This window comes from Benincasa hispida, chromosome 3 (assembly GCF_009727055.1).
Source record: "Benincasa hispida cultivar B227 chromosome 3, ASM972705v1, whole genome shotgun sequence".
NCBI classification, from domain to species: Eukaryota; Viridiplantae; Streptophyta; class Magnoliopsida; order Cucurbitales; family Cucurbitaceae; genus Benincasa; species Benincasa hispida.
The window spans coordinates 62,204,078-62,219,290 of NC_052351.1; the positions used below are offsets into that span (position 1 = coordinate 62,204,078).

General features: G+C 33.8%; 2 protein-coding genes across 4 annotated transcripts in view; one reads left to right on the top strand and one right to left on the bottom strand.

Annotated features, from left to right (window-relative positions):
• The first annotated feature begins 9,561 nt into the window (after positions 1–9,561).
• Positions 9,562–12,915, top strand: LOC120074374 (heat stress transcription factor B-3-like). The gene is made up of 2 exons (XM_039027471.1): positions 9,562–10,010; positions 12,266–12,915. Exons 1-2 carry the CDS (start codon positions 9,735–9,737, stop codon positions 12,698–12,700), a joined length of 711 nt encoding a protein of 236 aa, XP_038883399.1. The 5' UTR covers positions 9,562–9,734; the 3' UTR covers positions 12,701–12,915.
• Positions 12,916–13,519: 604 nt separating this feature from the next.
• Positions 13,520–15,213, bottom strand: part of LOC120072970 (ABC transporter A family member 1) — an 87,793-nt gene continuing 86,099 nt past the window's right edge. For all 3 annotated transcript variants that reach the window (XM_039025515.1, XM_039025516.1, XM_039025517.1), the window contains 3 exons: positions 14,822–14,955; positions 14,172–14,233; positions 13,520–13,815 (listed from right to left, as the gene is read on the bottom strand). In XM_039025515.1, coding sequence (XP_038881443.1) covers positions 13,734–13,815; positions 14,172–14,233; positions 14,822–14,955 — 278 coding nt within the window. In that variant the 3' untranslated portion in view covers positions 13,520–13,733. The remainder of the gene's footprint in view (positions 13,816–14,171; positions 14,234–14,821; positions 14,956–15,213) is intronic.

The following is a 15,213-nucleotide window of genomic DNA, read 5'->3' on the forward strand; positions in this document are numbered from 1 at the left end:
TACATTAGGCCCTATTTATTCCTCTATGTCTAGACTTGCCTTTAAAACAAGATGGTTGTTCTTAGACCAAAGTTTGTCCTATCAGCGTAACAAAGAAAATTAAGTAGATATGAAATTTCTAAGAGTTTGAATGTTCTAAATAAATTAGACTAAGTATTCAATTTTTATATGAAGTTAAAAGGAAAAGAAAGTTTCTTTTGAAAAATGAGTTTCAAATTTTTGTTTGAAAAACTTTGAAGGTCTAAAATTTTTTTTTTATCCTTACTTGAAAGAGTGTGTCATCAAAGTTCATTGATAAAAATCAAAAGACTGAGAAAAAAATGATTATGACAAACAAAGTGAATGTTATTATTGAATGAATGAACATACTTAGATGAATCATGCATTGAAAGCAAAAATGAGTTATATAAAAAGGAAAAATGATGCCAAAATAATGATATTGTGTTTCTTAAGGGAATAAAAAATAATTCCATAGGAATGTAATAGAGCCTAATCGAGATATATTTCATTAAGATCATAAAATCCACATAACCCGAGCTCAGGTGCTCAAGGGTTCTAGACATGAAAAGATAATAGAGATAATAGAGCAAAAGTTTTGTAAGGCTCATTTTTAACAACCCTGAAAAAAAAAATGATAAGAACATGCAATGTATTCCCACCCCCAACTTAAAAACTAAACATTATCCTCAATGTTTATAAAACTAAAATATGAGCAAGAAGACAAAAAGAAACGGGAACAGATAACTCCCCTGATTTCACGCAATGGGTGGTGGTAGAAATTTTTCCTTATTTGTTTTTGTTCTTTTCCTGCATCAAATTTTTTGCATTTTTCTTTCATTTTTGTTGTTCTCACAAAAAAGAGAAAAGAAAAGAAAAAGAAAGGAAAATAAAAGCTACAAGAAAATGAAGAAAGTTAGTCTAAAATTTTCTAAACCTAGAAAGCTAATAAAGAAAGCAAGTAAAAGTTGTTTTATTTTTTATGCCTAGCTACCTCCAGGAAGGGCAAATTTTTAACATCAATTGCTCGACGCGACCTGTCTTTTATGCTTTTCAATGTACATAAAAATTATCATATTTTTTTTATCCTCTCTTGGATTAAGAGAACTCATCCTCTTTCGAGAACCAAAAAATGAGAAAAAGAAAGAATTAAAATGAGAAAAAGAAAGAATTAAAAGACAAAAAAGAAACGTGGACAATGTGGCCAATCGGGACATAACAGACAAAAGTGCAACGAACCACTTGATACGTCCAAACTCAACAAATGGGCAAGGACGATATAGGGGACCTAATAAACGTCCAAACTCAACTACTTGATAATTTATTACTCTATATTATATAGATTGTTCATTATGTAATGTAAAGACATTTTGATAAATACTCGATACACAATACTTGTTACTCGATACTCAGTAAGCGATACTTATTACATGATACCCGTTACTTGATACCCATTACACTATGCTTGATACGTATTACACATTACTCGACAATACTCGATAAAGATTACTCGATACTCTGTGCATACCACTCGACAATACTCGATGCATAATACTTGATACTCGATGATACTCGGTGCATGTTACTCGATACTCGATATAGTTTGGATTTGATTTGATTTACAAATAATGTCAAAATATTATCTCAGATTTATAAATAATGTCAAAATTTACATAGATGGTATAGATTTAAAAATAATGTCAAAATTTACATAGAAAACCCTAATAAAAAAATTGATCTGCCCATAACACGGTACCATACTGCAACCTAAAATCATGCATCTTATCCTATCGTAACCTTTCCATACTCGACCCGGTCACTAAGTACTCAAAGTATTTAAGACAAAATATCCCACAATCAGGCAAGGTCAGGCACTTTTAGTGCACCTTTATTGACATGGGATAGCTTCCAAGGACTAGGTGCAAGCTCAGACTTTGCATCATATACGCCGCAGAATTGTGCCAGTGAAGGGAGAGTAAAGAATAGGGGCGCCAAGAATTTTACTAGATCCTTCAGTATGATGTACTTAAGGAGTGAGTCATACAAAAGGATATGTCTGATGTTCATATCCATCACCAACATAAACCAATGTTGCTTGTAGTTTACTGGGCTATAGATGTAACCAATATCTGCCCATCTAGCCTGATGTTCATATACCAATCCGAGCATGTAATCGATATACGTGTGCTCTTTTCTCCCATACTTTAACAGCTTCTTCTCTTGTTTTCCCATGTATGGCCTAGAATAAACTATTTGGACCTTGGAGGTTCAAGTGATTATGCACAATAGGTAACAATAGGTTCAAGTGTATATCAATTATGCAAAATTGTACATTAAAATTTAAATTCTCTATACTACATACCAATATGCCATGTGGCAATGTCGTGAACCGATGAGCACATATCTTCGACTGGCTAATAAAGAATCAAGAACCTATAGTTTGCAAGTTAAGTTAAAGAATGGGAATAGTGATTAACAAGCATATAAATTTAATAAGGGATGTTGTCGTTCTCAACCCAATTACTATCACGTGTTACCTCTCGGAACAACTCCTTCATCGTGCAATTCCTTCTAAATAGGACTTCATTTCCCGGCCAGTGATGACCCATATCCACGTTAGTCAACCAGAACATGAACTCATTCATCAAGTCCTTTGGAATAGCAGTGTCGGGTCATAGATTGGACCTTGACCGAGCTAAATGTATTTCTGTTTTTTTCCTATCACCCTTACCGTGACAACTGAAAGGGTGTACAGTTGTGTCGGCTTCCTTCTTATTTGTCCGTTTCTATTCCCCTTCATTGTTCATAGGCTCGTTCTTCACCGTGGGCTTGCCCTTAATCCTAAACTTCTTCAATGCCTATGGGGGAAGCAACTCAAGATGTGGTAGGGTCAATAGAGGGAAGGCTAGTACATCGAGAAGCAATATAGCAAGAGGAGTGGTAGATAATTGAGGATAAGGGAGAGCGATGGATACTGTAACGATGGGGAGGATGGGCTTAGTGGAGGGTGGATGGATCAGTTCATAAGACTTGGTGGAAGGTGGAGGAATGGGGTCACTGGTCTCGTTGGAAGGTGGAAGAATGGGGTCATATGACTCAATGGAAGGTGGAGGAATAGGGTCTTGGAACTTGGTGGAAGGTGGATGAATGGGATCAAGAGACTCAGTAGAAGGTAGAGGAATGGGTCACGAGACTCAGTGGTAGGTGAAGGAATGAGATCACTAGTCTCGATGGAAGGTGGAGGAATGGGGTCACGGGACTCAATGGCTGATGGAGGGGTTGGGTCACGAGACTCAGTGGAATGTAGAGGAATGGGATCAATAATCTTGATGGACTCCACGCTTAAACCCTATATCATGATATAAATTTACATTAGAATAAGTTTAAAATGATATTACATACTAATGCGTTATTTTATGATGTGGAATTGTAGATGAAATGTGTTGATGGAAATACGTTGAGCACTCAAGTTTTCTCAATGAAATCCAAGTGTAAACTGCACTGAGTTTTCTGGTAAGTCTAGGGTCGAACTCAGGGACTTTAGAGAATAGGTTGCAGTGGTAATTTTTAGGAAAACTTTGCGATAACCAAATAAATTAATAGTTGTTGAGGTTATTGTTTGCGGTAAAGAAAAATAAACAAATGTAGCGGAGTTTGAAAAAAGTTGAATAAGCGGAAGATGCGATGAGTATATGGTGAACGGGTTGTGAAAAGTTTCGGCTAACACTTCCGAGGATGTGTTCATGCTATGCGATCATGCAACATGCATACAACAGTAATCCACCTATCGGTGCGAATGCCATGGCTTTTAAGGCTAGAACACATGCGATATATGCGATAAGTCTATAGAACCTACACATAAGCCTCTATTCTTATTTATGCAATGACAAAATGACACACATACAAATAAGGTGACCACATAATATCATTCCCATCTCTAGGATGCATGCGATGTAGGTTGACAAATAGAGCTTATCTCTAAGTCCCTATCTCTTGTTTATGCATTTCTAATCTTGCTCTCTCGAGTTTAGATTCTAACCTAACTCTCTCAAGTCTTAGGTTCTTTCTTCAGACTCTCTCTTGAGTAGCTCTAAAGAGGTATTTAACACAGCATAACACAAGATAATCGCAAGCAATGAACTTCCTAGGTCTGGTTAGCTTAGTTCTTCTCAACCCATTCGACTAGTTTAGCTACTCATGTGTGCTAAGAGAGTGAACAGATATAGAATCAGAACTTCCATTGTATAAATATAAAGATTAAATACAAAATAATAATGCAAGGATAGAATAAAGAGCCTGGTAGTAATCTCTTGCCGTCAGGCTTTTACATTGTTTTTCTACTCGTATTCAAAAGATAATCTCGCTCTCGCGAGAGTCGGCCTGCTCTATGCTTCTACGCCTCAATGTTCTCTCTCGATTTGCCCTGAGCGATCTCCGACGTCTTTACTCTTCTCTTGCTCCGCCTTAAAATAAAAAGGAAAAACTATGGACAAAGACGTGCTAAGCTAACTGATGAATTTTCTAACTGGTGAACCCCTTTTCTGAAGAATGCCTTTGGTATTTATAGAGCTTTGGGGTGAGGGCGGCTTCTCTCTTATGATTACTCAAATGGGATGGCTTGAATTCCCTAACTGATGCGCCGAATATTTGTCATCGAAAAGCTGAATGTACTTGTTATCGTTAGCGGCTGTTAGCTTAATTCGGATTCGACCGCATCAGCTTTCTGTCACATCGCGATTAATTATGCCTTTCACCCAAATACGCCCACCAAGTTGCACCGTCCAAATTGCGGCAATTCTTCTTGAGCAAATGTTTGCAAATACAATCACCGCAAAGTCTTGCGGTGATGCTACGCTTGACCAATGATTTCCTATGATTGCAATTTTCGCCTTGCGTTAATGCATATTCTGCATAAAAACTCAAAAATCAACTGTTTCTATGCGATGAACGCATGCGACCGCAATATTATGAATTTGATGCTTTTTGGACACAATCTAACATATTTTATCAACGCAAGCCAACATTGTTTAAGACTTTATCACTATGATAACGTGCATTTCTGCCCGTTATCACATACCCGACATAATGACCGTAGTAGGCTGGTGATTGTTTATACGCTGGCCTGAAGGACACTTAAGGAAAACTTCACATCTTTCAAGTCTTATTGTACGTCGTCCAATTTATGCTCCATCATAGACACTCTCTAGTCTATGTCACGAAGTGATGTGCAAATGCCCACACCCATCATGGTCTCAGAATGGGTTGTATTTGACCAAGGCAACCCTCGCTTCTCAGTTGGGGGCACATGCTCATCAGTAGGGATCTTGTGAGACTCGTTATGAGGAGGGTGAATCTCGTGCTCGTTGGTAAGGAGCTCGTGAGACTAATGCTTTTGGAGTTCTAGCTCGTGAAACTGTTGTTCGTGACTTTCATATTCACTGGAGTTACTATGAGCATCCACATCATGGTGTGATCTATGTGTCTCTAAGGGGGTCTTCTTGGCATCAATGTGCTTGTATATGGGTTGTTCACGACCCTAGTGTCCTATACCGTATCTTCCTATCGAACATGATCAATGGTGTGGGTGTGATCCTTGTCTGTACAAAACAATGAACAATTTGTTAGTCGTATGTGACATTCACCTTAAATCCAAGTAAATTGTGATGTAATACACTAACCTCAATGGACTCAAACAAGTCTCACACTATTATTTTGGTTGGTAGTGAGTATGTACACTCCCACCTCAAAAATCGAGGTACGACATGTCCATTCAGTCGGGTTGCAACTTTTCTGGCAACTATTGAAATGATCTTTTATGTCCACACCTACCATAATTCATAAACGATTATAAGACAAGCATAAGTAGTAAGTGACATTGTCATTATAATGAGTAGATCTCGTATGGCCAGTGAATGGATATTATCCTTACTGCATGAGGAAACCCGGGTAGGTTGTACTTGACAATGTAGTTCTTATTGTGTTTAAACCTTTTTTTTGTAGTTCTCTACCTTACCACTCAATCCTCTTTGTAGTCCAAGTAACGTCCTATCCCATAACACATTTCCCCAATCCATGAAATTGAAGTAATCTAAATCCTCCACATCAATTAATAAGGTCTTGTCGATATTAGCCCTCGTCTTCTCCCTTCCCATCATACCTAATTTAGTGTAATAGACCAATGTCATCTTCATAACTTCCATGTCGTTCTCAAACTCTATCTCCTTATACATTGTCTCTAAGGTACCATTATGAATGTCCTCCGTAAAATCATTCTTGAAGTACCTATTACGTAGTGATCCAGTTACTTCAACCTTACTCACAACTACTGGATTAGGTGATCGCCATAATCTCGTTACCAATAGGAAGTTTTCTTTGGAGAATGTTACAACTATACCATTCAAATCGAATGTCATTGCATCCTTCCTATCATCTTCAACTTCCCTCAATAGAATGTAGACCAATGGACAGTTGAAGATAATATCCATGTCCACCAATCGCCCAAATACTGTCTTCCTAAAGAGGACAAGCTGAGTGGGAGTAAGCTTCTCTTTCACTATCTTGTTAATCGTCCTAATGTGAGAGGATATGCTGGTCGATTGGTTTGGGAAACGATCTTGGGGAGGAATCTTGAATTGTCTAGCCATACTGCACAGAATAACAAAAAACAGGGGTAAATAAGAATTTTGTTCACTACACGATGCACGATGCACGATACAATATACTTATTCCTCGCTACTCGATTGCTCGATACCCGATACTCGATTTCTTGATACCCGATACATGTTACATGGTATCCCTTACTTGCTACATTGCAAGTGACTAGATGGTCGATTATCGAGCATTCGATTTGATTTTCTACCTTCATGCATTATCCAACTCAAACCCTAAACTCTAGATGGTCTAAAATAACAAAAATATGAAAAACAAAACAAAATCGAAGTCCAGCCAAACATAAAAGATATGAAAACAGAAATAAAAACCGTGTCGGTCGAGTATCGAGTAACATGCAAATGCATATCAAGGAACATGATGCAGAGATAGTCGAGTTTTAAGTGAATGATGTCAAAATACAAACAAGGAGAAGAATGTTACTTGATGCAGAGATAGTCGAGTTTCGAGTGTAAAGGTATTGTCGTCGAACGATATACAATCGGACAAACAAAGAGAATAGTCTAAGCTCATCAGAAGTGGTGAAATAATGGACTTCAAACGCCTTCAAACAAGTTAAGAATTCAAAAGAATCGAGTATAAAGTAATCGAGTATTGAGTATGATGTGGATATGTTCGAATATACTCTTGTCGATTGCAGTCGTATTGAGTGACCATGAAGCTGGGTATTGAGTGACTGTGCATCAAGGAATGAGTGATGAGCCATCGAGGATCGAGTAAATTCGTATTTATAGGCGTGTGAGTGTATCTCAGGGTTAAATCGATAAAATCACATACTTATGACATAAGCAGAAAACCACTTTCCATTACTTTCTCTACAGATGACCATTTTTCATTTGAGCCTCCCAAATGAGGCCATTCGTACAAAAATCCAACATTGATTAGAGAAGATTTTTGTTCCAACTACGTTTCTACAAAGGCATAATTATTTTATGCTTTACATCTTTTACCATTTTTGTATATTTTAATTCTAAATAGAAATCAAAGAGCACGATTCCATCTTTTTGGTGCGGGATCGAAGTATTTGATACCTTCAATTGGACATCTCTTGATGAGGGATGATTCTTTTTCAGGCAATCATTCTTCCAACTTTGCTTATGATGAGGGATGGTTTCGCTTTCGAGGAGTTTGAAATAGGGGCCGAGACACATCATTTGATTTTATCATTCTCGCTGACCGATGATCAACTTGAGCTTTTGCGGTACCAATATGGTACTTCCAATATTTGGCTATGATATTGAGAAGCTCGGAAAAGGCCCATATGTTTTAACTTGTGATTTTGATATTCTGGCGAAGGTGGCCCTGCTCCAATGCATTTTGATCCCTCCCCTCAAAATGACGAGTGAATATGCTTATGCTTTGTGGTTTTCATGTTTCTTCTTTCTGTTTTCCGCATTCCCATGTTGTTTAATGTTTCTCCTTTGAATGCGAAGTTATGTTTCTTTTGCATTGCAATTGTTTCTGCACAATTTCTTCAATACTTCACTAGGGATTTTGGGTCCAATAGCTGGCCTTTATCCTTTTTCTTTTGTTATTCGGATAATCACAATAAACTATTAGCTGACAATGAGTTCATAGCTGGTTCCTCACTTGTCTTTTTATTTGCAAAGAGAAAATTATTCCTTGTAGCTTCTTATTTGATGAATTGTTTGCTCAATTAAAGTGCTTAGACTAATATTGAAATTTTCCTTTAACAAAAACTCGTTAATGTTTTATTGAAATTCCTCGTTTATTAGGGTTGACCTCAACCTTCTCCTAAAAATAATAAAAGCTAAAACTAGAATCAAACTTAATTGAAAACATACATAATTTTACTCAAAACGACTAAAATAAAGAAGTTCAATTTTAACCATCTCCTAAACATCCATCAGACTTGGTTTCTTGTTTGCTTCTCGTAATATTGTATAGTAGCATTCTCTCGAAGTTCTTTGCTCCCACTCAATCAACCCCCATTCCTCCTATAGTTGGAATCTTCATAGTTCGAGGGCGAGCATGATAGAATTGGCTAGGACTCACGACATCTTCTTTTCTAAGGCCCCACTTTGTGCTGAACAAACACTTTTATCTCAAAATCTTGTTTTCTTCCCTGTTCTTTCATCTCCTAATGCCGTTTCAGACCAAAGTTACCCATAACACAATTTAAGTTGACAATAAAAAAAATTATAATGGATTGAAAAGAAACATAATCAAACTTTCTAGAATTCATAAAATAAAGTGAATACCATCATTGTCAAAATTCAAACACAAATGACTATAGTTTAACCTTGAAAAATGCCTTTAGTTTCTCAAAACCTCTAACTCACTCTTTTGACAAAGAAGCTTAGTCAAACACCAACCATATTACATTGAACCATATGAATCAGTCAAAGGAAAATACAAATATATATATATATATGTATATATATAAGCAACAATATAATATATAAAGTCCATTTTGTCCCTTAAACTAATGAACACATCAAAATCAATAATTATACATTAATTCCCAAAGCTTTCGCCGTAGACACATCATCAAAACCCAACCATACTCCCTTTTTCTAACTTTTTAAACTTTTCCCCAACAAGCAAATTCATTCTTTTTCAACTCTAAACCAAAATAATAATATGAATAATAATAAGAATAATAAAAAAAAAGAGATTTTTTTAAATGAAAAATGCTAAAAATATTTTACAAAATGTCAACAACATAGACATATACCAATATCTATCAATGATAGTATCGATAAATAATGATTTTATTATATTTGTAAAAATTTTGGTTCATTTTATTGTATTGGAAAATAACCTAAAACTAATAAAAAATCAGACACCCACAAATTGAAGTTTCTTTACTATATTTTTTATTTTTTTAAAAAAATTTTCTACAAACAATAGAAAATTAGTTTACATAGTAAAAGTACTGTTGATCAGCCAAGAATTTCTGACTATAAACATAGAAATGGTCATCCATTTCTTTAGAGGGAGAAACACAAGAAAGAGAGAGAAATTCTTCACCTACAAAAAAAAAAAGATTAAAATCTTTTTTTTTTCATTCATATATCTGTCTCTTTGTGTATTGAATCTTGTTAATGGAGGCTGGAGTGAGCAATAATAATAATAATAAAAATGATGAGAAGGGGTTGCCGGCGGAGAGTGATCAGATAATAAGAAAGTCAACGCCGGCGCCATTTCTGGTGAAGACTTACACGGTGGTAGAAGATCCGGCGACCGACGAGGTGATATCGTGGAACGGCAACGGGACGGCGTTTGTGGTTTGGCAGACGGCGGAATTCGCTAAAGATGTTTTGCCAAAGCTCTTTAAGCATTGCAATTTCTCAAGCTTTGTTCGCCAACTTAATACTTATGTACGTTTTTCTTCTTCTTCTTATTCTTTTTTTCTCTTTCTTAGATACCTATTTCATACATATAATACATTTTTTTTTTGGAATTACTAATATGAGGTGGAGATTCGAAGTTACGATTAATTAGAATAGCAAGAGAAAAATGAAAAAAGGAGGAAAAATTATTCAATTTTTTTTTCACTTTTTATCTCGACCCTTCAAATTCTCAAAATTTAAAGATTATATAATGTAAAATTGGGCAAATTTGATATATATATATGGGTTGTTTTTAAATATAGAAAAATAAATCAAAATATTTACAAAATAGAACAAAATTTTAGAATTATCAATGATAAACACTAATAAACTGATAGAACCTCTAACCTCGAGGTCACGCTCATGTTGGCCAAATTTCATATTTCGTAAGAACAAAAATTTTTCTGTTACGAGTTTAGTTAGTTTCTTAACTTTGGTTGTACTCATCTAATGAGTCTGTATATACTTTTCAAATTAGTTTGGGACATAGAAAAGTGAACAGATCCATTAAACACCAAAGCCAAAAATTTACAAACCCTATTAGACATAAGAAGTGTTCTTTTTCGGAAGAAAAGAGGGGAAAAAAACCCAAACCTACACTGTCTAATTGAATCTATTAAAATTATTTTCTAAAAAGAAAGTATAGGAATTTATTAGACAAAAATTAAAAGATTAAAGAAAGATCAATTGAACATTTTATTTAGAGTAGATTTATAAATCAACATCCATTTTTTTGAACTTTAGTACTTTCAAAAGGCTATAGGAAAACTAAATAAATTATACTCTTTAAAATTCAATCTCATTTGAAAGTTCGAAAAAAACAAAAAACTCAACCCAAAATTATAGCCTCTTAATTGTCTTATTTAATTTTAAATTTTTTGGTAAAAGCATAACAAAACTTAAACCCCTTTTCCGAAATTGTATTTTTTTAATCTCGTCATTATTATTTTTCCATTGTATTTCTTTTTTAAAAAAGAGAAAACAAGTATATATGTTTATTAAAAAAGTACCTGTATATATTATCAAAAAGAGTAACATAATACTTTAATAATTATTAGTTTTTAGAGTAAATTAATACTTGGTTTTTATGTTTAAAATAAATTGAGATTTTTTTCCTTCCTTATCTTTGATTTTGACCTAGCAATAAATTGAGATTTCTGGTTCTAAGTGAGACTGTGGGTGAGATTTTGACATCCACAAATTTAGTTTGCTAATTAAGTTTGATTTACTTGCATTCATATTTCAGACCCAAAAAAAGATTAAGTTGTACTTGTCTAACCTAACTTGATTTGAATTTGTATCATAAAGAAGTTTATTGTTTTTGACATGTTGTTTAAATAAAATAATTAATCATATTTGTTGGCCATCCAAAAGAATGAGAACAAAAGAAGACTAAAGCTTCAAAAGCCTTATGGGAATATTAATTAAGCACAGTCATTTTTTGTCTTTTTCTTTTTCTATTTTTTTAGTAAAATTATTTTTTTTAGAAGTAATAAAATAATTTTCAGTAAAGATAGAAATGGTCTATAGCATCTTTGTCAAGTTCAATTTTTTTCGACGAACTTTCTTTTTGTCATCAAAAGTCTAGTTGATAAGCTTTCTAATTATTATCTACAACATTTCAAACAAGAATATTCTTATTAATTTCCTTTTTTTTCTCCCAAAGACTTGTTAACTATTATTATGAACCTTTCAATGCATTTATTGTGGATAGATTATTGAGACTCATCGCTAATTCTCTAGTATCTACTTTGAATGACTAATTCTTATCTCTACAGAACACTCTTCCATAAATATGAAGATAGTTATTTCAAGTAAAAAGATATTCAATTACAATGACTGTCTCCTAATAACTGTGAATTATACATTAAAAAATCTACATGTTCGTGCTTGTAAAACCATTAAATAAGAGATACTACGCTTTTATACATCAAATGGTGCATTATTGGTCACGTTTTGATAATCTCCTCAAACAGTCTCCTCCCTATTTAGGTTGATATACACACCAGGATAGTACTTGAGCTTTAACGTTTTTGCTAACAAGTATGGTCGGTTATATAAAACAAAACTAAGAAACATACAAAACACGAAGATTTCAAGAACATTTCTAGGTTGTTGGAAACTAAATATCTAGGTATAAATCTTATCGATTTGAAACAAAAATTTATTTTTTAAAAAATAAAACTATAAATTGTTAAGTTCTTTTCTCAAGTTGTAATTTTTGTTGTTTGTGTTTATTGAAGGGATTTCGAAAGGTGACGACAACAAGGTGGGAGTTTTACAATGACAAATTTCAAAAGGGTGAAAAGGAAAAGCTTTGCGAAATACGAAGAAGAAAGACATGGACCAACAAGCAACAACAAGAAGTTGATGAAGATCAAAGATCCACCTCTTCAAACTCATCATCTTCCCAATACAATACTCTAATGGATGAGAACAAGAGGTTGAAGAAGGAAAATGGTGCCTTAAGCTCAGAGCTTGCAACCATGAAAAGTAAGTGCAAAGAACTTTTTGATTTGGTAGCTAAGTATCAAAATGTTTCAAAGAAAGAAGAGAAAGATGAGAGGCCAAAGTTATTTGGTGTAAGGTTGGAAGAAGGAGAGAGAGAGAGGAAGAGAAAAAGGGCAGAAGAGATTAGTGAAACTGCAACTTTTTTGCTATCTCAATCATGCAAATGAAGGCCAAGTGGAGAAGTCAATTATTATTAGATTTTAAGAAGGCTACTACAAAATCATGTAGCTTATATAATTATTAAACTAGGCAATAGTGCATTGTGAGGTATATATTTGTAAAAAAAAACAAATTGACTTTTTTTTCCCTTTATATTTGCAAAAGACTAATAAAGGCTGAAAGGATAACAAAATGATGGGCACAAGCTCCATCTATCAATTTATATTATTGTAGTAAAAACTTTCTAGAAAGGTCAACTATGAAATTTAACTAACTATTATAAGTAACATTATTACTTAAATGTTGGAGTGACCTGAGTGATGATTTAAGTACAACAATTTAGTCCGTCTAGCATGTCTGTATCTGATATGTGGACACTTGGACAATTTAACACTTATTAGACATGTATTGAATCCATATTAGAGCAACAAATGTGTCAAGACATGCATAAAACATTTGTTAGTAGACTAAAAAGGCACACATGTATGACAATAATAAAATAAAATTGAGTAAAATACATCAGATTTGTTTGTTTAAGCACATAAATGCATCAACTCATTTATTTTGAAGTTTTTCTGATATAAAAATGACATATTTTTAGAAATATATAATTGAATAAACGTGTCTGTTGTGTCCGTGACCTAAATTTTTAAAAATGACATGTCACCGTGTGTGTCTAGTACCAAAATGCTTCGGTGATAAATTTAAAACAATACAATGTGACAATATGCTGAAAATAGGTGGATCAGTCAAATAAAGAGTAGATTTAACCTAAAAATGATTTTGAGTACATGATAGAGCCACTAGAAACCAAAGAACAAAAATCAGAAGAAAAAATGGGTGATCCCACTGTTGCATGGACTTATAAGCAATAAGAACCTCATACCTTCTTGCATTAAAATACAATCGTCAACACTGAAACATCCAAAGCAATCTTATATAACACTCTCATATTTACTGAAGTTGTGGCACATGAAAAATTGGTTGAATGAGAGGGGATATGCACATTATGTAAGTATGATGTGGTATCTATACTTTGGTTTAAGGATTCGATGCAAAATGATTAAAAATTGTTTCTAACGTCGATTGGCTAAGACTGTATTCGGCAATTCCAAGCTGTTTTCTGGAGGAAAGAAAACACAACAAACTATAGATCAGATTGCAAGACAATGGAAGTGATTGAGAACATTACAGGAGGAATAATGAAGACCTATTTGGTAACCATTTGGTTTAATTTCTCAAAATTTTTTGCTTTGTTATGTACTTTCTACCAATGTTCTAAAAAAACTGAGCAAAGTTTTGAAAACTATAAAATATAATTTTTAAAAACTTGTTTTTGTTTTTTGATTTTCACTAAGAATTCAACACTTTAAAGATAAAAACTATGGTAATAAATTAAGAGGAAATAAACATAATTTTTCCAAAACTAAAAAACCAAATGGTTATCAAACAAGCTGATGTAACGAAAAGAGATCTTACCTGTTTCTCTCTATGTGTCCAAAAGCATCTGCAAGTGAGAGGCCGTCCTCCCCATAAGGCAACTGCATTTGAGAAATTTTTGTAACTTTAGTTATTTATATATATAGATGTATCTATAAGAAATAAATGAACATATATTAATCTTATAGAAAATGACCATGTAAAAAAAAGCTTGTTAACGTTATTGCTTCAGCATGGTTAGGCAAGAGCTCAATATCCAATCGCCCAAATGTTGATTTAGTGAAAACATGAAAGGCCAAAAGGAAGACAACAATATACGCAAATACCTATATTTTGAGGGAATCATCTATTTTACCTATACTAAATCCTATATCTATATTTTAATAAAACTATTTTCACAGATGTTACTTTCTTTGAGAAGATAATTGGAGGTTTTTGAGGCAAAAAAGTATTGGACATGCGCAATTTTTATTGCTTTGCTCCCCTATAACCGGGCACTTGCACCGGGCATGGCCCTAGAAGACATCAAAAGAGTTTTTGGTATTAAGCTCACTCGAATGTTCAAACTTGGATATGCAGAATTTGAATGGATGGTTAAAAAATCTCCTACTTGTGATCTAATTTTATCAAGAGATAAAAAACTGTATTGATGGCTATATAAATAATGTTCCAATATTCATTGGTCGTACCTGATATTTCATACTCAATCCATTACACCCATGGAATGTTGCACCGGAAAATGAAGAGAGAATAAACGAATTGATCTCCGAGAACTTCTCTGTCGCTAACCACCACTCAGAAAATATAGGTAACGGTATGCTGCCTACAGAATCAGTAGAGAAAGACAGACATAAGCTTTGGTATCATGAAAGAGTAAATAGACAGCTGTTTTTTTCTTGCAATAAGCTATAAAATTTATTAGATTATCCTCGTGAGCTTTTTAATTTAATTTAGGCTCTTTATTTTTCTTTTTATTATTATTTATTTATTTATTTATTTTGCGTTGATGTGATTATTGTCTAAGAGGCATGAATATAAGAAAATTGGAGACTTTCGGAACAGATAAATAATAGGTTGTGTA

What these genes read in the sequence shown, in the direction of transcription:
- LOC120074374 (XM_039027471.1), top strand. Translation starts at nt 9,735, where the DNA reads ATGGAGGCTGGAGTGAGCAATAATAATAATAATAAAAATGATGAGAAG. An exon ending in TTCGCCAACTTAATACTTAT is followed by an intron (nt 10,011 to 12,265) that starts GTACGTTTTTCT and finishes TGTTTATTGAAG; the next exon opens with GGATTTCGAAAGGTGACGAC.